A 25982-nucleotide genomic window follows, 5' to 3' on the forward strand; every position below is an offset into this window, starting at 1 on the left:
TAGCTTGGATTCGACATTGATGATGTCACTGGACAGGTTTCTGAACTGCCATTTTACCATGATTATTAGTGAGGACCTATTACATGAAGATAGGTTGAAAAGTGGTGAAGTGGTCCATAAGCAAACACTGCATTAAAAGTAGTAACAATCTCCTTTGATTTGCAGTGAAATATACATGCAGTATATACACACATGCTATTTTACCAGTATCTCAAGGTCTATAGGCACAGCAGCAGAGCACTTAATTTGTGGTCAACTCATTTGAAGACTGAAATAAACAAATAGACATTTGAATAAGGTCAAATAAAACAATGTTGATACAAACTAAAGTGCTAAAACAATGGCTAACAACAAAAGCCAATAGCAGCATGCCACAACAAACAAAAGCTTTGGCCTACCATGCTTCTCTCCTCCACCCTCCTTTACCCCTGGAAAGCCTGGTGACGTGAGGTTACTTAATGGCTTATAATAGATATATTATAAGAAAGGCCTATATGCAAATTGCTCTCTAGGAGCCTGAGGAACAAGACTTTTATATTTCCTGCTGGTCATGTGACTAGGTCAGGTGCAGTAGCAGGTGCACCATTCACCTGGATTCCTAGAATAAATTACACTATAGGCTACGCATGCAGCATTTGAGGCTAATATGGCTATATAGGCTATAGGCCATGTAGTGTGAACTTTATTGAATACAATGAATACAAGGAGTCAGGAGATAAGGTGACAGTGCAATACTGGCTCCTGCTGGACTTACTTATGCTCTTCGCCCCCAATGGGGCATAAGGCATCGATAATGTTCCTCCACCTATCACAGTCTTTGGCAACCAGTTCCGCTGTGCCCTATGAGAGACCCATCTCCAGCAGCTCAGCCTCTACCGTTCTGCGCCAGGTGATCTATAGGTCGGCCTCGTTTCCTTTTCCCTGGGGGTGTCCATCTGAGGGCCACTTTGGAGATCCGCTCTGGGGGCATTCGGAGTACTGTCCAAGCCATTTTAGACGATGGTGCTTAACTTCTGTGGTCACATCTCAGCACGATGGATTCTGGATGCTGCCTTGATGCATGCGAGTATGTCAGAGTGTTCCCCAAAATGTGCATAAACAGTAGAGGGGATTGAAGCACTGGTGTGTCCTGGTTGTAAAGGATTGGGGTGTATCCTCACCCACTGAATTATCATCTCTATGATCCCATAAGATTTCCCTCACTCTGTTGTGAATTCTCAGAATAGTAATGTCCTTTACCAACTTAAGATCTAAACATCTGCGCCTCAAAAAATCTCACTGCAGTCTGTTTTTTAGATATTGTAATGGCCGGTGGATGACGTCAGAACAGTTGAGACGAATAACACATTTATTCTGACCCCTCCCCGAAAAGGCCTTTTTGTCCTGACCACTTATCCATGGTTTTTATGGGTCATTAGTTTGTACTTGGGTTATTCGTCTCAACTGCTCAGTTCTTGCCACTGTCTGATTGTCAAGAAGTTGATTTGATTTTTATTACTAAGGATCCCCATTAGCTGGTGCCATAGCAACCAGCTAGTTGAAGTAGAAAGTAGACAAAAGTACAGAGAACAGATGACCATGGAAATAGTAACAACTAGAAAAAGTGCCCCTCATATCTGGCGAGAGGCTTCTTGGTACAAGTGGTTGTTGTGGACTCCAAATTCGTCCCCCGGCTCGGGATGCACTGTTCGGTCTTTAGCCTACACATAAAGAAGTGGATGCACTGCACGACCAATCATTTTATAATTTTAGTTTTTAGAAGGGAGATACAAAAACAGTACACTTGATAGAAACAGGCCAAACTAGAAAATGAACAATGGTATACTGATTTTGAGTGTGACATAATGAAGATATGTATCAATGATGGGATATAACTGGCTTTCGATGGTGACGTAATAAGATTACATACAGAACAAGTACATGTATACTAGAGGCATTCCCAACACTGAAACATATATTTATTACGTCACCATCGAGAGCCTGCAGTTATACCCCGGCATGGATACATATCTTCATTACGTATTGAAGAGAGCCTGCAGTTATACCCCGGCATGGATACATATCTTCATTACGTCACCATGGAGAGCCTGCAGTTATACCCCGGCATGGATACATATCTTCATTACGTGACGTCACTCTCGAAATCAGTGTATGTACCACGGCATACACATCAAAGCGCAGGATAAGCCACCTTACTTACGCGCTCTGCTTGCGCAAGTAATACATTTGTGCAATTACAATAGTCTGGTTGCCTTCCTGACCACCTACTGTACATATGGTAATATACCTACATATTACATGTTTATTTTGCCATTGACTTAAATGCCACATGACGTCACAGGGGGGACATACATAGACACAAAGCCACACATTGGAGAGGTTAGCACCACTCAAAAATAGGCTAAAAGTTACCTAGTTGACTTATTGACATTCGGTCTTCCAGTCGGTTGGAGTAACCTCATTGGGTAGCAATGACATCATCACGAAACGACATCACATCCACGTCCTATTTCGTTACATAAACAACTTGTAATTTAGCTGTCACCAACCCAGTTGCCTATAGAAACTCATCCTGAAGATAATCGGTAACCAATTAATAATGGCAGCGTGCAGCACTTCAGGATAGTGATCCAATCCTACTTGATCTACGACGTGAGACTGGACTGCTGGACCATACATCCCAGTGGGATCCCATTGTTGTGCATGTCTTCAACACAGTGAATTTACGTTGGAAGTCGACCCCAGTGACACCTGGAAGAGGAGAACGCCCTGTCAAGGTTCCCTCTGTGCACACCGGCCACACAGCTGTGTTGATAGATTGTGTCGTGTACATCTGGGGAGGGTATCCTTACTGCAATGTGCTTTATAGATTTGATGTCGACACCCACAGATGGTCCAAACCCAGGGTTTCTGGGACGGTTCCAGCGAGGAGGTGCTACCACTCAGTCTCTGTCTCGGGGAAGCTAGGTCATGCATGTCCATGGAGGATTCAATCATCTGACTGACTTCACTAACGACATCTACAAGTTGGACACCACCACAATGGTCTGGGCTTTAATTACCAGCAGAGGTACTGCACCTGCTTCATCACATCACTCCGCCACCGTCATCGGGACAAAGATTTCCGTATTTGGGGGATATGGGAACGGAGATTACTACAACAACATGTTGTAGTAATCTCGTGTTTGATACAGAGACCAACTACTGGCTGAGCACATCTTCTGAACAGCTGCTCCAGAAGGACGCAACGGTCATTCAGCCTATACCTAGACAATGGAGAGCTGTACATATTTGGTTGCCGCAATAAACAACCAAACAATTTAATGATCTGTGGAAATTCAATCCAGAGACCTTCCCCTGGAAGAAGGTTCATCCCAAGAGGAAAGGCCTGCATGCATCTATATCCAATGTATGTTAGAGGTATGTGCTGTTGCAAGGTGGATGATCGTATCATCCTATGGAGAAGACAACATAACCTGTACATCTTATACTTAAGTCCTAGTCTGAAGACATTATGTGAGCTGGCGGTTATTCAGTATGGTCTGGTCAGGTGGGAACTGGTAACCATGACTGGAAATAAAAGAATCACACTCGTGTAAAGTGAGGGGCGCCTCACTCCTTCAAACAAACATTGTACTCTAAACAAACATTAAAAGTTCATAAACTTGTCAGCCACATGACGTCACGTTTAGTGCTCTGAACAAACATTTAAAAAGTCCATAGACTTGGCTGCCATATTATGTAACTTACAAAAGCCAGACGTTGGAGGCGCTAGCAGACCCCATGGTTCTTCAACAAGGGGTCCGGGAGTCCCAGGCATCGATTTGACACTAAGGGTTGCCCACGCATATGTGGAGTTATGTGTCGTGCAGGTGCAGCCACCCCTTTGTCTCTGGTCCGATGTGGAAGAGCTAGCCAGCTAGATGGTGATTATGTGGTCGGCAGTCCGATCAGACTTACCACACTGGCTTTAGTTTGGTTTGGGTTTTGGTTTTGAGGCTTTGTGCCACTTTAGGTACAAGGCCTTGCAGCACTGTTTGACTAAAGATATGGCAAGGCTATGTTGCTCAGACAACAACAACAACAACAACATTGCTCCATCTGATAGTTCAAACAAAACAAAAGTTCAGACTGAATATGGTAGATGCCATTTGCCATCACCGGTCCATTTTAAATATATTTTTGGGGGCTTTTCTGCCTTCTGCATCTGTGTCATTTTCTATTGTTGCGTTGGCTATTCAAAAATAGCAAATATACAAGCTCACTGCTCGTCACTTCGTGACTTGTACATTGCAAGCTTGTACATTACTATTTTTTTTAACAATCTTGAAAGTGTGAGAACTACTGATTTAGAAGGCATTTGTAGAATTGGCCTCAGTTCATAATATAATGGGTTATTGAAGGCACAAAACGAAGTGCCCAGTTTGGGACATATGAATAAATTTGACCTTGACCTTGACCACAGCAGAGAGAGAGAGAGAGAGATATTTATATTTATGCTGTTAGGTTAGCTGAGGTTGTCAGTTGTCACGATCTTGACCTCTGCCCCTTCTCTGCTGATTTCCACACAAATTCACAAATTCTCATGAGTTGAAAACTAATTCAAACATTTTTCTAAAATACTTTCATGAATAAAATAAAAAAGAATCAAAGAAGTTCCCTAAATTAGAAAATAAATATTTAAGATTAAGAAGTAGTGAAAATAGCAGATCTGCAAGCGGGCAACACGTTGTGAGCTTGCAAGATCTGCTATTTTCACTAGTATGGGTCCCGGGCAAACATCTGATTTATCTTGTGGGTCTCTAAAATGTTTGGGAACCACTGGTATAGGCCATGCAGAATGTGTAGAATTTGAACATAAACACAAACATGACATCTTCAGGTACGTAGGTCTTTCCGGGTCAAATCTGCTGACTGAGCCAATTTATGGATTTATTTAGCGAATGCAATATGTCCTTGAGGCAAGCAGTTGCCTTTTGGTCTGCTGTGCAGAGAGTGACTAGTCATCCTTTTAGTCTTTGGAGAGGGCAAGCTTCAATAATGTGGTCCATTGTTTGCTTCTCTCCACAAGCACACAGTGGGCGAGGGCTGCTATGCTGGAACATTTGTGAAAGCTGGCCAAGCAGGGGCCCAGGGGCCATGTCTGGTCCTAAAGGTTGGGTCTGACACCAGGACCAGGTGTTTGCTGGATCTCCTTGGACTCCCATTCCTTTTCCCAAGCTGATCGATCAGCTGGTGCAGGTGTTCTTCCAAGTATTGGTCCTCTCTGGATGGAAGTGGAGCAGTTGATATCTGCATTGATTGGCATAGATGGGTAGAGGCTTTGACATTTTGAAGCATCCTTTGAGTACATGCTATACTTGCTCTGTGCTCAGCTGAGCCAATACAATTAAGCTAGTGACCCTGAGCAGGAAATGTTGAATGCCCAGAGCCAAAGCCCAAATGGCCACTGGAATGCTGATATTTGGTTTGCTTTGCTAGTTTGACATTGACTAAAACTTGACTGTAGCAGGATTTTATATTGTGAAACATATTTGACATTGTGTAAACTAAACTCTTGCAACTCTGAGGAGTTATCGGATTGTCCCTTTTGTGCCACCAGCCTGTTGCTGCAATCAGATTTTATGTTAATTCCGCCCTCTAATGTTGAAACTATGTAAATGCAGCTGTGAAAGTTGATAGCACCGTTTTCATTGCAGACTATTGTGGTCAAAAATGCTATAATAGCCTATACTAGCCTACTTCTACTACTACTACTACTACTACTACTACTAATAATAATTAATAACACCTATCAATCAATTTAGTAGAAGGAGTAATGACCAAATGCTCTAGAAGAATCAATAAAGCACACAAAAGCCTATAGTAGAATTCTGTTTTAGGGAATATCTTCTTAAAGGCATACAGATAAATTAAATGTATTTTAAACCGAAACTGATTATCTGTAGTGAGACAACACACATCTCCAGCCTAGTTAGGAGAATTATTTCCAATATTATGGACATAATACTGATAATGGTAATAGGTCTATAATTGTCGAATTACGGGTTGTTTGTCACTTCATGGTAGGCTACAAACTAGTGCAAGTTCAGTTTCTTGCACTGTCAAATGATGTATCTGTGTAAAGGTATCGGTGGATGTTCAAATGTTTTTATTTTGTTTTCCATTATAAATAGTCAATATATGATCTTGGCATCACTGCCTTTTTCTATACTTATAGAACTATTTCAGCACAATGAAAACAGATTCAATATATCATAATAACAACAATGAATTAGTAGAAGTATTTATTCATAGCAAATAGTATTTTTGCATTAGTTTAGCTTGCATGTTTACCACAAAGTGACACAAAGTCTACCGTTTGGTAGAGGCTTATATTTTAATAACTTGGTGGGTATTAAAAACTAAATTGATTGTCGTTATTATTGCCTAAAGGAAGTAAAACAAATTTAAATAAATTATTTTTCCACTGCTTCTTTCTTTGTGTGAACTTTAAAAGGTTAAAGCAGAATGTTTGTTATGGTACCTCAACTTTCAGCAGCTGTCACAAAGTTTCCCAAGGGTTTTGGGTTGGAACAAATTACTCTTAAAAAAAAAAAACCTTTATGAACACATGAAGAAAGCTATGGGTAAGCATTTTTATTTTGCAGATTGGTCACAAATTTTGCTAACTAGAAATTCCTCTTAGATGTCTCCCTTTTGACTGATACCTGTCCATTCAAACTCTATACGGGCTATATAGGGCATCTGTTTTATGCACTACTAGAGCATTATATATTAGATATACTTTGAGTTTTTAACATTTGACCAGGGCACTCTGTCAGTTGAACTCTGGTTTCAGACTTTGCTTTTATGTATAATTTGATCATTTTACATACAGGATATCACATACCATATGTATACTGTATAGGGTAGGCTGCTGTATATATTTCTCATATACTATTATTGATCAGTGTTGGAGCCAAATTGCCTTCCTATTTAATTTCGTTTTGTTTATTTAAATTAATGTTGTGAAAATTGCTAATTAATGACGTCATGTCACTCATCTGTCAGTCAGAGGGTGGGTGGTTACCGTGGTAACCCATTATTACCTGTCAGTTGGGTGATGGCACTCAGGTGTGCAATAGTGAAGCCAAACAGTTTTCGACCGTGACAATGTGCTGTTTGTTGCTGGCGGCGTTCATGTCCTGTTTATATCAAGTGAGTTTATCTATGGCTTTATGTGAATAAATAGATTGACATATCGAAAAATGACACTCTCTGGACATTGAATCTTTATGTGCACAAGTCAAACTTAAGCTAATACTATTGCCCCTCGCTGTAGGACCTATTGGTGAGGCTCTACAATCAGCTTAAATAACATATTTAATAACTAATCAAGCAGTATTTCTGTTTTCAATTTACCCCTATACTGAAGTTCTCTCAGAGAGACCCCTGCTGTACTGAACAAACATTAGCCTATAACAATGATTATAGGCCGCCCTATACGGTCTGATTTGTCGAAATTGTAGGCTATTCTTTTTAACACCCCATTTAATGTTTTATACATTCGAAAGATTATAAATTATTTATTGGCATCATTATTTCTTGGTGATGTAGTTTCTTAGTGTTGGCTGGCTGGGGCACAACGTCGTCATCATACATAATGAATTCGTTCAACTCTATGGTTCCGAACTGTAGACCAATTTACTGTGGCTACTTTCTGTGGCGCTATACCAATATACAGCAGAGGGCGCTCTAAGTCCATGAAATTATCACTCCGAGAGAAGCGAATTTCCACCTAAATGCAATAGTGCTCTGCTTCTCTCCATCTGATTTGATTTCTGTATAACTGATTGTTAACAGTGTTATTGAGAGAGAGAGTGAGCGAGGCAGGCTTCCATGTGCAGTATAACTGCCTGATTATACCAAGCAATGCATTTGTCTGCAGGGCAGGCAGACAAATTCTTACAAATCATCCTAGTTTTATGTTATGCCCCACCCAAAAGGGATTCACCTGGACGTCAGTCATAACGAAAAACCATTATTGACATTAATATTTCTAACTAAACAATGCTGATAGAAATGTGGCTAAAGTTTGTTACTGGAGGTTAACCAAACCATAATAAAACTCAAATATTATTGATTGGTTGGTTGATTGATTGAGCGAGCAGTTGAAGATTGATGGATGATTGAATATTTGTTATTAACAGTTTGCAAAAAATACAAATAAAATACATATGTAGGCCTACAGTTATTCAATAATGCTAAAAGCACAACACAAAAAGCCCTGAGGGCTTGTTTCTGCATTGTCCTGTGTAGCTATTTTGCCTATTTCTAAATGGGGTCTCTAAAACCCCAACAGGTAGAGACTATAGACTAATGACTATCTAACTTTTATTAAAATGCATCTCAAAGCCTGTTTTGAGCCACTATCTAAACCAGCCACTATCATTGGCCACCAACTGCAGTGTGTGGAAGGGAATGTGTGCAAAATGTTGAATTTGTCAGACATTTTATGCTTACATGATGGGTCAGATTAGACCGGGCCCAAACAACACATTTTAATTTCACAACATAATAAATATTGTCTTTGAAAAGGTCACTGAACAATCAAGACTTAATTGAGGGTTAAACTCCATGCACTAACATCATTCTAACTACACTTTGCAGTAGCATTTTTAACAGTAGGCAACAGTAGGATGGCATCATGTCTGTCAACACTGATCTTATATGCCTACTTATATCAATCAAAACGCAACCCCGTTTTAATTAGGAGTTGGAGACAGACAACGTACGTCCCTTTCCTTTCAATGCAAGTTTGGTAAACCATAAAACATTACACATTTGACAAGAGTTTGCGTACTTTGGGTGTTAATGAAGTTGTGTCTTTAGGTCTAAATAATATCTAGTGTTTCAGTAGTAGTAACCACTCTAACTGCTGTGTGTGTGCTTCAATGGATGAATCCCCCTCCCCAGTGCTCCACTATAACCCCTCCCACTTTTAGTCTCCTTCCGCAGTAAATAGTCCCAGTTCACAGACTACCTCACAAAACCAATCATCACCCCGTGCGTATAATCAACCGCGGCCGTGCGTAATCTCGCGGAATAAGGTGTTTATTTAGTTCAAGAAGACATTTGATATATTTAGTTTATGGTTAAAAAAGCCCCACCGGCGTTTAGCGGGAAAACCAGGCGGACGGATACCACGGGGAGGGGGAGCACTAAAAACAACCTTTTTATGGACCGCCGCGGAATCCTCAGCTGTGATTCTCATGCAGCTGATGACGGTCCTACACTTCAGCCCGTAGCAGCTCCATCAGCGCAACTTCATGCACGCTCATCAGTACACTTCTCCACCTGAATCAATAACAACAAGATCACCAGCTCACCACTCGCTCACGCCGAGCCTGGAATTAATGTTTTTGTTTTACAATCGTGTGTGGAATATACTTTTTTGGGGGGGCACTGTGTGCTTTGGATCGCTTTTTACACCCGGCTTTTCGATAGACTGCTGTCAACGTTTTCACATCTAAGGTAAGAGACAGGGGGGTGTTACTGTTTCTGCAGCCAGCCAGCCTGTAGTGTACATGCCGTTCTCACGCCAACAACGTGCAAAAAGGAATAACATTGTGCACTTTATGAAAGACTTACATGCACATTTAATTAAACCCTCCGAGGTGGCATGTATTTTTTTCAAAGTCAACTTTGTGTTTATACGCAGCAGCAGCACCTGCTGCAACACTGCTGCTCGCCCATGCATGCATGCATGCATGCGATGCGTGTTTCTGCGTAGTGCATACTAGCTGAGTGTTTTGGACTGACGTGTGCATTGCACGTCGCTGCTCTGTGATCAGGGCTGTCAGTGCCAGCTGCTGCTTACTACGACTGCTACTACTACTACTACTACTACTACTACTACTACTACTACCGATGCATGAAACCTGCACAAAATCTGCACAAGTTTACGGAATTATCCACTAATATCTTGCATTCTTTTTCCTCTTCTTCTCAAGTCGGCTCTGCGGAAAAAAGGAACAGCCATGACGTTAAATTCCAATGTGACGAGTAAAAACTACGATTACGACTACGACTCCCTGCAGCCGTACTTCTACTACGACGACAACGAGGAGGAGGACTTCTACCAGCAGCAGCTCCAGCCTCCGGCGCCGAGCGAGGACATCTGGAAGAAGTTCGAGCTGCTGCCCACGCCGCCGCTCTCTCCCAGCCGGCGGCCGTCGCTGTCCAGCCTGTTCCCCTCCACCGCCGACCAGCTGGAGATGGTCACGGAGTTCCTCGGCGACGACGCCGTGAACCAGAGCATCATCTGCGACGCCGCCGACTACTCGCAGACCTTCCTGAAGTCCATCATCATCCAGGACTGCATGTGGAGCGGGTTTTCCGCCGCGGACAAGCTGGAGAAAGTGGTGTCGGAGCGGCTCGCCTCGCTCCACGCCGCCAGGAAGGAGTCTGCCGTTGTCGGCGACAGTAGCGCGGTGTGTGGCGGAGGAGGCGGAGGTGGCGGTGCCACGGGGAGGCTGAACTCCAACTACCTGCAGGATCTCAACACGTCCGCGGCGGAATGCATCGACCCATCGGTGGTCTTCCCCTACCCGATAGCCGACACACCCAGCAACAGCAAGCCAAGCAGCAGCACAGTCACGCCACCTAAGGATTTGGCGCTGGATACCCCACCGAACAGCGGGTGCAGCAGCAGCAGTTGTAGTGACTCAGGTATGTAATGCTGAATAAGCATTAAATCACCCCACCCACCCATGTCTTTTATTTACGTCTGACTGCTGCATCATGCATGTCCTTTTTTTTTGGCAGTATTTATTGATATGGCACTGTTAGATGGCAATTTGATGTTCACTCTATGGTATGAATGAAACTTGTACAGATGTATATAGATTGTTTTTTATTTTTTTATGATTGAAGGTGTCCTTTTGACTTTCCAAGGAAATAAATAACCCCTAGCTATATGCTAGACTAGTGTGATTATGTGAGGGGCTTCAAGGTTATGTGATTATCAGATGATGTGGAAAGTGGTTGTCACAGAGCAGTATGGAATGTAATCCAAGCCACTCTGTTCAGTACTTTATGTGGATGCTTACTATTTTGTGTTGTGGATCAATGTTTTTTCTTAGAAGATGATGATGGAGATGACGATGACGACGACGACGACGATGAGGAGGAGGATGAGGAAGAGATCGATGTGGTCACGGTGGAGAAGAGACAGTCGCTGAAGCGCTGCGACTCTTCCCACAGCCCGTCAGACAGCAGCAGACATCCCAGCCCGCTCGTACTGAAGAGATGCCATGTCTCCACCCACCAGCATAATTACGCTGCGCCCCCTTCCACGAGGCAGGAGCAGCCGGCTGTCAAGAGGCTGAAGCTGGAGACTAGCGGCAGTAACGGCATCACTGGTGGCAGCGGCGGCCACCACCACCACAGCCACAGCAGGGTGCTCAAGCAGATCAGCAGCAACCGCAAGACGTGCTCAAGTCCGCGGGCGGTGGCGACGGCGGTAACGTCCGACACGGAGGACTACGACAAGAGACGGACTCACAACGTGCTGGAGCGCCAGCGGAGGAACGAGCTCAAGCTGAGCTTCTTCGCTCTGCGGGACGAGATCCCCGAGGTGGCCAACAACGAGAAGGCGGCCAAGGTGGTCATCCTGAAGAAGGCCACGGAGTGCATCTACGGCATGCAGGACGATGAGCACAGGCTCGTCTCCGTCAAAGAACAGTTGAGGAGAAGGAGTGAACTGTTAAAACAGCGGCTGGCGCTGCTGCAGCAGCAGAACTCTTGCCCTTGAGCTGTTTCTGGAGAGTCAATAATACAGACTTCTTTATCTTGGCCTTCATTGTTTTTTATGCAAGTTCCGAGTGTGTATAGTTAAGATATTGCATGCAAATGCAAATAAGAGAAAAGGATTCCTGGAATCTCGTTTGATTTCAATGTTGGACTGCCTCAATTGAAGTTATTATGGGTGGATTAAATATTTAAAAGTTTATTTTTATTAATAAAATATTAAAAATGGGCCTTACCCACAGTTCAGTGCCCGGCGTAAAATATACATTTTTATGTTTTTGTATATAATATTTCCTAAGAATTGTATTTTTGGATCTAAATTCGTCTGGAAGTTCAGACCCAGTTGTTTTTTGTGTATTGTTTTACATTATGTTCTATGTTCTTTTGAAATATAAAAAGAAATTTCTTGTTGAATGTGTCTCTTGTTCTTATGCATGCACAACATTTCACATATGAGCACAGTTCCTTCCTCTTTGCGTCATAACCCAAAGACATACATACAGTAGAGTACAGTAGGTATAGTAGGTATGCTTTTGCTGGAGGTTATTTTAATGTGTCAAACAAGAATAAATAATCTACACAGTGCAGTACATACTACATAGTGCCATGAAAGGTGCTTGAGGGGAGGATTGTGCATCAAGTTTACATAGTAATTCAAGAATAGCAAGTTTGAATACGCCTTTATGTTAACCATGGCTTGGGAGTAAAAACCTGCAGAGCGAACCATGAATGAAAATGAGTGATGGTGTGAACTGTTGCTGGTGCATGGGCAGAAAAAAATAAACCAAGGGCAGCTGATGGCAGATGATGTAGGTTAACAGCCTTCGATCAAGACTATTATTGATGTATTATACACGAGAGCTGAAGCAAACTAGTCTTTAGTCTTAATGCAAGATTCTGAGGGCTGTAGCATACACATTTCACTGATCTTGCAATTAAGCTTTTCCACACAAACCAAACTCCCCCCCCCCCCCCCCCCACACACACACACAAAAAAAGCACAATACAACAACACACACGCTTTGGGAGATAAAAATGTAGTCACTGAAAAGATGGTCAGACAACCACCAGTAGGCCTACTGCTTTTGATTAAACTTCACTGCATTTGTGAAGTGGCAGCAGACTATTACAAATGAGCAGAGCAGAGCAAACAGAAGTAAAAAAGAAAAAAAAGGAGAGCAGTAACAGGTGCATCCAATCACTAATCTAATCTAATCTCTAAGTGTTCTCACAACATTACAACAACATACATACTTTATTTTAGATGTAAGCCTAAAACTTTATATTGCAATGGCACTGATAACATAAACATAAGAGCTGCCAGTTGATCACTTTATTATGATCACTATAGTTGTCTGATTCATTTAAACAATGTTTGATTACTTCACACAGGCCAGGGTGAAACAAAAGTCGTCGTAGGAAAGAATATTTACAAACACACACACACACACACACACACACACACACACACACACACACACACACACACACACACACACACACACACACACACCCCGCCCGCTTTGAAGTGTGCCCCCCCCCTCCCTCTCCCCCTCCAGAGGACATTCATTCCTAGACTGGTCGTGACGTCACACGCTGACTGTAGTGTATCCTGAGCGCTCCATGCAGCGCGTGGTCTGAGCACATGGAAATGAAGGGTGAGATTTGTGTCTGAAAGACGCGCAGCAACTCCTCATCTCTCAAACGTGGAATATAATGCAAGGAATGAATGAAGTACGAGCGGAATCGACCGGTAAGCACTCTGCACGTTGAGATCAAATCAGAACAAAGCGTTTTCTGTTGACGCATTAATGTATACGACTAGCAGATCTTTCATCTAGATTAGGACTGTTGTTGTTGTTGTTATTGTTATTAATTGTGACATTTACTGTTGTATGAACCATGTTTGTCTATAACATTATGGAATGGTACGTGTTAAACGAATTGTATGTCACATTTGTTACATTTGAATGAATATATTATATTATATAATATGGTTTAGCTGAATCCACCACATGGCATAGGAGGCTGCTCCTCTATCCAAAACTATTGTTTCTCTGTATATTTGGCATTGTGTTTACCTACCTTTCCTTTGTGTATATCAGCAGTATCACCAGTTTGTTCTATTTAGTTTCTTATAGCCTACCTTTTGTTTGAGCTACTGATAATGATGCACTTTATCTGGCACGTGCCGCAGAGTGCAGACTCAGATTTGGCTGAGATTTCTCATATATATATATATATATATATATATATATATATATATATATAAAATATCCACACACACACACACACACACACACACACACACACACACACAGATTAGGTTGGTATTGTCTTTGCTGTCAATTATTTGATTTATAACAAAGCCATAGTGGTAGCATTGCAATGGTGATCAGGTGATGAATGGTGTATCATGGGGGTGCATACTTAGTTTAGACTAGTCATTGGTTAGACATGGGTTAAGGTTAGGTTTAGGTGTGCTGCCCCGTGGGAGGTTTAGGGTGAGGGTTTGAGATGGGTTGTAAATGTAGGACTAATGACTGGTCTAACCAATGACTAGTCTAAACCAAAAACTGTCTAAACTAAGTAGGCTTACTGCACTGTATCATGTAGATTGTAATTTATCTTTAATTTATAAACTGACCATTTGCCTTTGATCAGGGGTCTTCGATCGTTCAGGCCATAAGGAATGAAACGGGGACCCCCACTAACTACATATTGTATTATACCATTATGTTGCAGATTAAACGTTGTCATAGATTTCATAGCTGGCTTCATGGACAGACAGCACTATCATCAGTGTATGTGTGTGGGGGTGCACCAGCTAGGTCTGGAGGTAACAACAAAAATATCCCATCTACAAGCTCATAACGCATTGCAGCTGGAGTTACGGACCTGTAAGGTTCCATTTGGACTGCTGGTGGTTTCCAGACCGGACATTGAGAAACAATGCATGAATTAACATAGATTTCATGATCTTAATGTGCAATTTTAATCCCTAATCAGTGCTGCATTAAGCATATTTCTTTAAAAAGATGATGTTAAAGGTTGGACTGATGTAAGATGTGATGCAGTCAGACATTGCACTGCTTGTGTACAGTACAGTAGCCCTTATGGGGAGGGGCATTGTGATACTGTATTGCCATCTCTTATGTTTTGGCTACACTATATTAGATGCATTAACACCCATTCTGGGCGGGAACCCCTTTTGGTGTTCAGGATGTAGAAGACATTTTTAGAATCTGATCTCAGGTCAGAATGGAAAACTGTCAGGATGTAGAAGACATTTTTAGAATCTGATCTCAGGTCAGAATGGAAAACTGTCAGGATGTAGAAGACATTTCAATCTGATGTCAGGTCAGAATGGGTTAAGACATTGCAAAGTGGGGCCCAGTGAGATCAGTGGGCATCTAAGATAAGACAAACCTTTTTGTTGATCCCTGGTGTCACGGTGTGGTGTAATACAGCGAGGGCTGGATTACCACACTTTTCAGGCTGTGGCCCCAAATGATTATATTTCAACTGGGGACCCCCCCCCCCCCACCCTGACAAGCAATTGGAATTGTACAAGTTGAGGCATTACATTTAGTTTGACTCTGTTACACAGATAAGTATTGTGAAAATATTTTCTATTTTCACAATTGCTTCTTTCTTGCGTAATATTTGACAATTTGGTATAAAAAACGTCTTAAAGTCCTTTAAATTGCAAATTTAGAATGGTTCAGAGATACCCACTTTTGTTTACTTTTTAAGTGAGAAAACAATCTTGCACCTCAAGTTAATCATCTGGGGATCCCTCATCCCCCAAAATTATTTGGGGACCTCCCTGGGGAGGTATAGCATCAGCAGCAGCCAAAAAAGTGAAACGCAGGATAGGTGCATGCACGAGTCAAGAGCCAAACCGAGATACAAAGTTAGTTGTTAAAAAGTTATTAAAAAACTCTGTTTATTTCACGATATATGATGTAAAACACTATGGGCTCTATTTTGCGTGTCTTAAGTACCAGGTCTTATTCCCTAACTTGAGTAAACTAAAGACCTGGAGGCGTGATCAATGCTCTTTGGCCACTCAGAATAGCCAAATGGCATTGATCACGCCTCCAGGTCTTTAGTTTACTCAAGTTAGGGAATAAGACCTGGTACTTAAGACACGCAAAATACAGCCCTATGTAGGCTAGAGTGCAACCCAGATGACTGTCTGCTCAGACCAGTACCAAACTAACTTTACCTCACCACAAGCGCTGCACACATACTTTGAGGCCCAGGAATACAGGGAGCGCTGCTGTTATGTAATTTGGTGGGGTTGGCTGTTTTCTTTTTTTCCCTCAGAGTTTGAAGCTGGGATAGATTAAGCAGTAATACTCCTGGAGTGGAGCTAGTAGAGAGGAGTTTGCCAGACATTTTTTTCCTTCTCTCCGGCAGCCTGGGTCTCATTTCACAGAATCGTTATTGTCAGATGACATCATCACTTTCCTCATTGGGGATCCACTACTTATTTTACATTCTCTCTCGTGTGTGTGTGTGTGTGTGTGTGTGTGTGTGTGTGTGTGTGTGTGTGTGTGTGTGTGTGTGTGTGTGTGTGTGTGTGTGTGTGTGTGTGTGTGTGTGTGTGTGTGTGTGTGTGTGTGTGTGTGTGTGTGTGTGTGTGTGTGTGTGTGTGTGTGTGTGTGTGTGTGTGTGTGTGTGTGTCGGCGTCAGACTGTGTTTTCATTGGCAGCGAGGCGACCCATGTTTGGCTGCCAACTTCACTTCCCTGCACAATGTTTTCAGTGTGCAAAGTTTGACCATGAGAGGCACAGTTTTAGGAATACGCTGTCGGGAAATAAGAGTGATTGCGCTCCTGAAAGTAAAGAACACACCACAACTCAGTAGGGATGGGATCCCACTCAGTTTTTTTTTCCCAGCACGGGTTTCCCTTAATATTCTACGATTTGTCATCACCTGATTATGTATGGGCTATTGCTATTCTATTCCTGGAAGTATTCACTCTGTACAATTCCTTATTCATTACCATTTCAAAACCTTTTCTTTAATTTCATAATGTCTGCTATTATCTCCCCACCTAGTTACTATACTAAATCAAAAAATTATATATATATATACTGTATATATCTCACGATTTTCTATCCCATTTTCACCTTGTGCCAATTGCCAAAGCTGTTTCCCTCTGCCAACCTGGATGCCAGATTTTACATTGGGTTTCCCCAGGCATTTATTTTTTAGATGAAATGCGAACGCAAATAAAAGCCTGGTTACTGAGGCGAGGGCGCTGATCGTGCGGAGGAGAGAACACTCCCCCCAGCGCCCACAGCGTCCCCAGTGGGAATCGAACCCTGGACCTTAGCTGTGAGGCGCTACAAACTGCGACACTGTGCTCCCCCACCAAATCTAACCTTAAAAATCACACTCGTTTGAAGTGAGGGGCGCTCTTGCCTCTTATCATCATACATGACATTCCGTGCTCAACCAATCAAATCATCACAAATGTCATTCCGGCCAATCACTTTTGGCGTCTTCACTTTTCTGCTCTCACTTTATCCTCCATATGTACTTTGCTCAGCCAATCAAATCATCGCTATGGGGTAATCAGCCAATCAAATCATTGTGTTTGTGTTCACACAATCGGACAAAGCTGGGGGCATAGGAGTTGCTAGCGCCCCTCAAAAACAGAATATCTTCTCCGAGGGTCCTTGGCTTTTCAAAAGCGAGTCAATGGCCTATTAACCAACACGTAACAGTTTGGGGTCCTTGACATGAAAATAACCTCCAATCCATTAAACAGTCTTGACATTGCTGTCAAAGTACCATGAATTGAATATAGGTAGCCATGGCATTGAGGGTGGCATTTTCCTCTATGCTAAAGAATGATTTATACTTCAATCATGCTTAAAAATGGCCAATCTACAAGCTCACAACGCATCCTTCTGCGATTCGTTGTGAGCTTGTAGATTGGCTATTTCCCACGTGCAATGCCATCCTACAGCAAAGTATACATCAGGGTTTAGACTGCAAAATAAAGTTGGATGAGTCCCAATCGGATGAAAGAAACCACGGGGCTGGGCTGTGCTGTGCTGTATGGGTGGTCAAAGCCCTGTCTACTGTTATGTAACAATGCCGTTTCTTCTGGTGAATGAAGTCATTAGCTCACCCGAGACACACACATTTAAAGCTTAGCCTTAGACAGTTTGTGTGTGTGTGTGTGTGTGTGTGTGTGTGTGTGTGTGTGTGTGTGTGTGTGTGTGTGTGTGTGTGTGTGTGTGTGTGTGTGTGTGTGTGTGTGTGTGTGTGTGTGTGTGTGTGTGTGTGTGTGTGTGTGTGTGTGTGTGTGTGTGTGTGTGTGTGTGTGTGTGCGCGTGAGAGAACGACCTGAGGTATAGTGTCGCCTTTGAGTCGCTTGGATAAGTGTCTTCTTTGCATTTCCAATTTGCATCGTTCCGGAGTTCGCCAGTGCACCAGTTTAGTATTCATAACGGTTCATCATAGCTCAGATGTCTAGATGATAACACGAGCACATTTATGAAGGAAATAAGCCGATGCCATTAGATCACATAGTGATCATGATTGAAATTGAGTGAAAGGGATCATGATGATTAAGTGGGATCACTGGATGACATCGTGGAGCACAAGGCTCATGCCACAGCTCAATGGTGAGCAGCCAAATTGAACAAAACTGACAGTCCACTTCTGCTTTTGCTCATTAGCAAAATGTCATGATGCTGGCTGTGTGAGCGCATTGTGTTGCTGCTGACTGGCGTTGCTGCTGACTGCAGGCACACGGTGCTGTTGCCTGTTGGGTAACCACCGTCACATGGAATAATACCAATACACCCTGGTATGGCCTTGTGTCTGTGTCCTGTACTGATGTGCAGTGGTGATCTTGGTGTTTTGCAATGATTTCTCAAATTATTTGAATGAAGTGTTGGTTTTGTCAACTAAAACTATGACAAAAAATGTTCGTAAACTACTTTTTTCATCGACAAGCTAATCAAAAATGAAATAAAAACGTAGCTACGATGACTAAACCCAGACCAAATATATTGACAATTTCGTCAACAAATTAAAAGCTGTGGAGAAGTGGACAAGAGATCCAGTATAACTAAATGGTCATTTTATGTTTGGTTGCGCTTGGGTGGTGCGCTTTGAAAATAGGAGATCTAGAAGCTCATAACGGTGAGCTTGAAGATGGTACACATGAACACATCCGTTTATGAACATAATCGCATGATTAACTGCAAGGCAATATAACAATCATACGGCTATGTTGAATGTATGAATTATTTTTTGGGTGATAAGACGAGCACTTCCACAACATACATGTTAACGAAATTGTCAATATATTTAGTCTTAGTTTGAGTCATCATAGCGTAGTTTTTATTTCGTTTATGTCAATGAGAAAAGGTAGTTGACAAACATCTTTCGTCATAGGTTTAGTCGACGAAATGAACACTGGTTTGTTCTGTGTGTAGCCTACTGTGTATATATCTGCATTCAGCAACGTTTTCACACCTGTACTGTACAGTCTGTAGTAGTAGTAGTGTGTGGACTGGACAATGAAGTTTGGTGGTGTGTAGCCTGCTTTAAAGCCTGTTCAAGGCCGTTTGGTTCTGTCTGCAACCAGATAGAAACAAGCTGCAGTGCTGAATAGCTGGAGTCAGTCAGCTGTCTTTGTATTGGTATGTATAGTGAACACATCAATGCCTAGCAGACCGTGGAGAAGCATTGTGTCATCTGTTATATTATCGGTTCTCAGCACCGCACTACGTACACTGTAAAATCCTGAGTATAATGTGTGCAGACACTGCACACACACACACACACACACACACACACACACACACACACACAATGCCATGGGAAATCCAATACACTATGATGTTGATGTATGCAACTACTATATATTTTACTTTGTATGTACACTTTGTATTTGTATGAAACAACATTATGTTGTGTGTGTGTGTGTGTGTGTGTGTGTGTGTGTGTGTGTGTGTGTGTGTGTGGGGGTACAAATAATTTGTCATTTGCTATACCTATCCAATGTGTCCTGTCGCGTGACACATCCCGCAATGCGGCCTAAACTCTATGCAAGGGCTGAACATGAAACCAACCTGTGTTGGATTCATGTTAATGTGCATTTTCAGACATTTAACCACTTAAACCTCTTTGCCCGAAATTAGCCGATCTACAAGCGTACAATCTGCTATTTTTGGCTAAAGTTCTCCTCAGAATAGGGATGCTAGATCCTACCACAGAAAGATTTGGTGCTCCCCATAGTAACTCTGAGAATTCCCACACACAGTGTGCCGTGCTACACTGGCTGTCCTGTCAGATTGTGTTGTTGTTGGGACCACTGAGTCAATAGTGTAGTGTTCAGTTTGAAGGAACTGACTGCGTCCGGCAGCCAGGCGGGACAGGAGGACAGGGTATACATGTTAAAGAGGAATACCTTTTGGCTTTCAGTGTTAAAATAAGTGTTAAAAAGCTCTATTTTGATAGTACTCATTGCTATAGAGTGGTTGTTCAGTAAGCTGTAAGCTATTTTTGAACATTTTTGAAAAGATATATTGTTTTGAATTTCTAACACAAATCTTGTCCTGGGGGTCCCTGGCACAAATCATTTTCAGACGAGGGTTCATGGCCAAATGTATATAAATTTGGGGTTCCTTGGCACGAAAACATTTGAGAACCACTGTCCTAAATGGTGCATTTATATAGTACCTTTATCCAAGGTGCTTTACATAGCTTGTGCATTACATTCACCCATTCACACACACATTCATACACAGATGGCGGTGGAAACCATGCAAGGCACCAACCAGCACATCTGGGGCAATTAGGCATTCAGTGTCTTGCTCAATGACACTTCAACACTAACTCTGGGGGAGCCCGGGTTCGAACTGGCAACCTTGCGGTTACCATCCAGCCACTCTACCCCTGAGCCACCACCGCCCCCTAGAAACTGAGATGGTGACTATGTTGAATTCTGATCATTAGAGAGGGAGGTATATGGATAGTGGTCCTGTGTCTGTCCCAGTGGTTCTAATAGTGAGGTCTCGGCAGGGAATCTCGGGGATCCTTGCGGTGGTTCTAATTTGACCGTTACATGTCTGCAGCTGTGACAGTGTACAAATGGACACTCACAGGTCCATTTGGTTCCATTTGTACATTGTCAGAGGCAGATCTTTGAAATTCAAAAGTTTGAGAACCATGGGTCTATTCCATTGGAACAAACACGGCTTCACTCCATATCTGCCTCACCCAGACAACACCTCTCACACAGAGTGCTTCATTAGCTCTTTTCATTTTGAAGCAAAGTGAACTTTATGTATGACATTTCATTAATAAAAGTAAAATGTAAAATTACAGTTTGAGCTGTTCATATATCCATATATACATTATGTAAGTACTGTATGTACCCGTATATACGTTTTTTTTCTCCAAAGGAAATATCCAAAAAAAACGGGGTCGTATTATAATCGGGGACTTCCTATTTGAAAATCAATGTTCTTTTTCCAGAAATTATTCTTGAAAAATGGGGGTCGTCTTTATAATCAGAGTCGTATTATATTCGGCACAATACGGTAATAATTACAGTTTGAGTTTCATTCAATCCCCCCCCCCCCCCCCCCCCCCCCTGTGGTTAAAAAAAATGTGTACACACACTCTCTGCACTGTGAGGCACTTCAGATAAGTGTCCAGCAGAATTGGCACTGTGCAATGTTTGGTTGTCGAGGACAACATGCACGAGGAAAGGAGGCAGATCGAGTTCCACTTCCCATGCGGATAAGATGAGTCACACTCCACAAACAATGTTTGATTCTACTGTCACTACCTCAGGCCTGGGGGTGCGGGGGGGAGGCAGACACAGACGCTTTGACTGACCTACATTCTGTGTTTATAGTGTCCGTCCTGCCGCTCCCACAGCACGAGCAGTGATGAGTGATTACTCAAGTAATCCTAAAAGTATCAAATATCCTATTGTAGAAATACTCTGTTTGGTATTCAAAATGTACTCGAGTCAAAATAGTGCCAATATATACTTTAAGTACCAAAAGTTAAAGTACTCATTGTGCAGAAGGTTCCATTTCACCTGTACATTTCAAATTTCTAATAAAATCCTTAGAAAATAGCAGATCTAATAGATCACAACTCTCATGAACTTGTGTGTGTGTGTGTGTGTGTGTGTGTGTGTGTATATATATATATATATATATATATATATATATATATATATATATATATATATATTTATGGTTTATTTATGTGGTTTTGTAATAATAATCCAAATCTACAAAGTAACTAGAATTCCATTGTTGAGCTGACATGGCCGCAAGATGGATAGACATCTGTGTTTGTATATTTGCACACGGCAATGACAGGACTAATTCAGCTATTTAAAAGCCTCGCTTTGAGGAAGGGTGACTCATGATTAAAGTGTAGCATTCAGCACTTGACGGGAATGATTTTTGACTACCGAGGGCCATTTGCCAGTTGGTCCCACAAATTTGTTTCCTGATGTATAACCGGGCGAGTGCAAACGACTCGACCCTTCGCCGCGAGAGATCACACGCCGCCTGTGTGGGGGGCCCGGCTCGTAGTGCAATTTAATGATCATTAAAACAATGTTAATGAAAGATTAATGGCGACCATCTCTGTGGCAACTCTCTCCATCAGTCGCTCATCAGGGGTCGAAGGTCAGGCCGCGCTGTCTGTCTGGCAGAATTCATTAGACTGATTAACAGTCTCTGCGAAAGGTTAATGCAGTGTCACTCCAGGGTGTTGCTTGAGAGAGAGAGAGAGAGAGAGAGAGAGAGAGACGGATCAAGGCTCTTGTCGTACGCAGTGTTTTTCAAATAATCATTTAACTAGGAAACGTTTAGGTTAAATGATGAAATTATGGGATTGCCACAGCAGGGCCGTTGTACTACCCCTCACCCCCCACCCCCGCTGTGGAGAGACGGCTTTCTTTACTTTCCTGGAACCTCAACTCAAACTCAATTTATGAAGCACTGTAGCACATATTATACAACAACCAAAGGTCGACCAAAGTGCTCGACCTTAGTTCAGTTGTTGTGTTATTTTTAAGGAATGACGAACAAGTGTGATAATGGCTATTGGTCCCTCACAGCAGGTCACAAGAGTCTTGTTTGGCCTCGCTGCTCTGCCACGGTATCACACTGTAACAGGAAGAGTGGGCACTTCTACAGTGGGCACCTCCATGTAAAATTATTTACTTACATTACCTAAAACCATTTTTCAAATATTTTAAGTTAACATTTTGGGGGGAAATAGCCAATTTTACATTGAGGTGCCCATTCTTTCTTAGTGCCCACTCTTCTTGTATCCTTAATTCCTCTCACAGTCATCCAGGGAGCTTTGGGTTGTCATTTGAACTCTTGTCTCGTCTGGCTTGTCGGGCTGGGTTGCCTCAGGTAGTGAAAGGGTTGAGGTCAGAGAGCTATGTTGCCTGTCACAATGACATGCTGTCAAAAATGGCCTGCTCTGACCTGTACAGGCTTTTGACTGGCTTCAAAAACCAACGAGTGCCTTCCTCCCTCCTGTGCCAACCCTATGATGTCAGGCATTCTTGAATTCATGCCAGATGTGGGGCTATATTCAGAATGGGTGGCCGGCTAAGTTAATTTGGGAGCTGCTAATGTAAATTCACTCATGGGTCTCATGTTGTTCCTTGATGAACAAAACGCAAAAAGGAGAGAAAATGGCCCAGAAGAAGTCATCTTTTTCATGTGTGGGAGGATGTCATATTTTGTTGAGTTTGTTGACAAACTCTTCATGTTGCCTTTGCTCTTGGACACTGAACCGATGTGAGAGTGCGGTCTAGCCAACAGCAACTCGGGACTCCTGAATCTAGCAAGACTAGCATCAGGGTCTTGAGCTCTACTACAGTGTTGTTGGCTATAAAGGTGTATGTCGTGCCGCATATCGAGGTGTGCTTCTTGCCTTTCCTGGCTGGGCCCTGGGTTGGATCCCACGGTGTCGGTTTGCTTGCCACTAGTTCTGGAAGTTTGACACAGTGCCAATGCCAGCCTGATCCTTCTCTCTCAGACTTTGTCTGTGATCTGTGGTAGGTCCCCGTAGAGGACCACATTTGTTTTTGTTTATATATTTATTTATTTGACTTGCCAATTATTTTTAGCCCCTTTTTCTCACCAAATTAGTCGTTATGCGTATTCCTCCCCACACAATTCCATGTTCACTGCTTTTGTGTCCTACTGACTCACCTTCCAGTGAGGAGCCCCCACCGGGAGGACTACTCCTCCTGCCAAACACTCCCTGCTGACAGGTGCCAGCCCAGCCTGTGGGAGTACATGCAATGACCAATATCACCCTCCCCGCCCGGCTTCTGTCCCCTGAACACAGGCCAATTGTGTTCGCATAGACGCCCGACAAAGCCACCACATTGATACAGAAATCACGCCCAAAGTCGCTTATAATAAGCAGACATGGCAACACTGCACACCGATCTATTTCCCCTTTCATGCGCTCACTGCTGGCTCTATGTCCCTGGGGGGGGGGGGGGGGGTCGCCTCTTTACCCCCGCCTATGTAAGGCAATAGGAGCGAGCTTGCCATCTGCGGGAATTGATACCTCTGCTGAATCATACTATTGGTTATCCTCCATCTTTCTGTCCAAGACCCCCCCCCCCCCCACACACACACACACACACACACACACACACACACACTCATATGGGCAGTCTTGTCTCACTGTTGGACATGTGGCCGACTGCCAGTCAGGGCTAATAATATTTAAAGTGACCATAAGTCTTTCTTTTTAAGTATATTGTCTCCCTACCCATCTATTGAGACATTTACAGTAGATCATGTCAAAGGTCATCCCTCACCTGTCTCAGGATCTGACACGATTTTGTACCTGATTCAATTTATCCCCAGAGCAAGCACAGGCGGGCTCCACTATGTAGCTCAATGGTAAAAAGTTCATCTTTTGCGAAGGAAACCGGGTTAGAATTCGGGGTAGAAATGGAAAGTTATTATATATGTCATTTTTAAAACATGGATTTATTTTAAACTATTTGTGTGACCTGCATGTTGGTTATCCTAGGCCATTCCTATTACAATACGATGGGGATGCGATGCCAGAGTGCGGTCTAGCCAGAACCAACTCGCGACTCTTGAATCGCTGCTGGGTCTTGAGCTCTAGTGATGTAAGCTGTTACACCACAGTGCATCTACATAGGTGGTGCGCTTCTTGCCTTTCCTGGCTGTGCCCTGGGTTGGCTCCCACTTAGTCCGCTTGCCACTAGTTCTGGGTGCCTGACACAGTGCAGACACATGCAGCCACTAAGCCAGCCTCATCCTTCTCTCTCTGACTTTGTCTGTGACCCGTGGTAGGTCCCCGTAGACTACTAGAGGACCACATGACACCTAGTGCCATTCGTAGCATTCTTTTGTAGACTCCATCCAGGGCCCTTTCCTGTTGTGCTAATGTGCTGAGGGTCCATGTCTCAGCCCCATACAGCAGTACTGCTGACACCACTGTAGCTACGAACAGCTGCCTATCACAATATCAAAATCAGTTTGCGTGGAACCGGTATGATGAAGCTGTGTTATTGTTGTTATTCAGCTCTCATTGTCTGAACCTCTCCAGGCCAGGGTCAGTCTGGTCTTTCTAGAGTTCTCCTCGTGCCAGTGGTTTTCAGCTGTTTAGTCAAAATGGATTTTGTCTGACTTAAGTTTTGACCAATTAGCTGAATAATTTGATCACTTGAATTCTTTGTGCTCTGGTATGTTATGACTTGCCTTTGAAAGAATGCCTCTTTGTTTCAGCCTATTATTCTTATTATTCTTTATTCAATGTAACAGCAGTTCATGGGCTTGCACAAAATAAATGCATCCACATCCTTTATACGTGGTGTAAACTTGTGAAATGACAAACTTAATTGAATTATTATGCAACTCAGGCCAAATCTAATGATGCAGAGTCAGACTTTATTTGTCGAGTCCATGAATTATTTCCTCACTACCTCAATCATAATACATTGAATTTATATAGCACTTTTCCTTCTACCCAAAGTCACTTTACAACAAACAACCATATTAAGAGAAAATTTGTTTAAAGGCAAAAAACTAGAAACAATTGAAAAAAACCATCAAGCTAAAACTAAAAGGCAGACGGGGATAATTGAATTAGGCGGGGAAAGCAAGACT

At 42.7% G+C, this 25982-nt stretch overlaps 1 protein-coding gene across 2 annotated transcripts; it reads left to right on the top strand.

The window, feature by feature from the left end:
- Nucleotides 1–9242: 9242 nt before the first annotated feature.
- On the top strand, nt 9243–12207 carry LOC308336249 (transcriptional regulator Myc-like). Of its 2 annotated transcripts, none has more exons than XM_080793556.1 (3): nt 9243–9516; nt 9996–10713; nt 11127–12207. In XM_080793556.1, exons 2-3 carry the CDS (start codon nt 10023–10025, stop codon nt 11795–11797), a joined length of 1362 nt encoding a protein of 453 aa, XP_080649682.1. In that variant the 5' UTR covers nt 9243–9516; nt 9996–10022; the 3' UTR covers nt 11798–12207. The 2 variants fall into 2 exon arrangements, with proteins under 2 accessions (XP_080649682.1, XP_080649683.1); XM_080793557.1 differs by having other exon boundaries at nt 11130–12207.
- Nucleotides 12208–25982: the final 13775 nt, after the last annotated feature.

This window comes from Protomyctophum bolini (genome assembly GCF_963924005.1).
Source record: "Protomyctophum bolini genome assembly, chromosome: 21".
NCBI classification, from domain to species: domain Eukaryota; kingdom Metazoa; phylum Chordata; class Actinopteri; order Myctophiformes; family Myctophidae; genus Protomyctophum; species Protomyctophum bolini.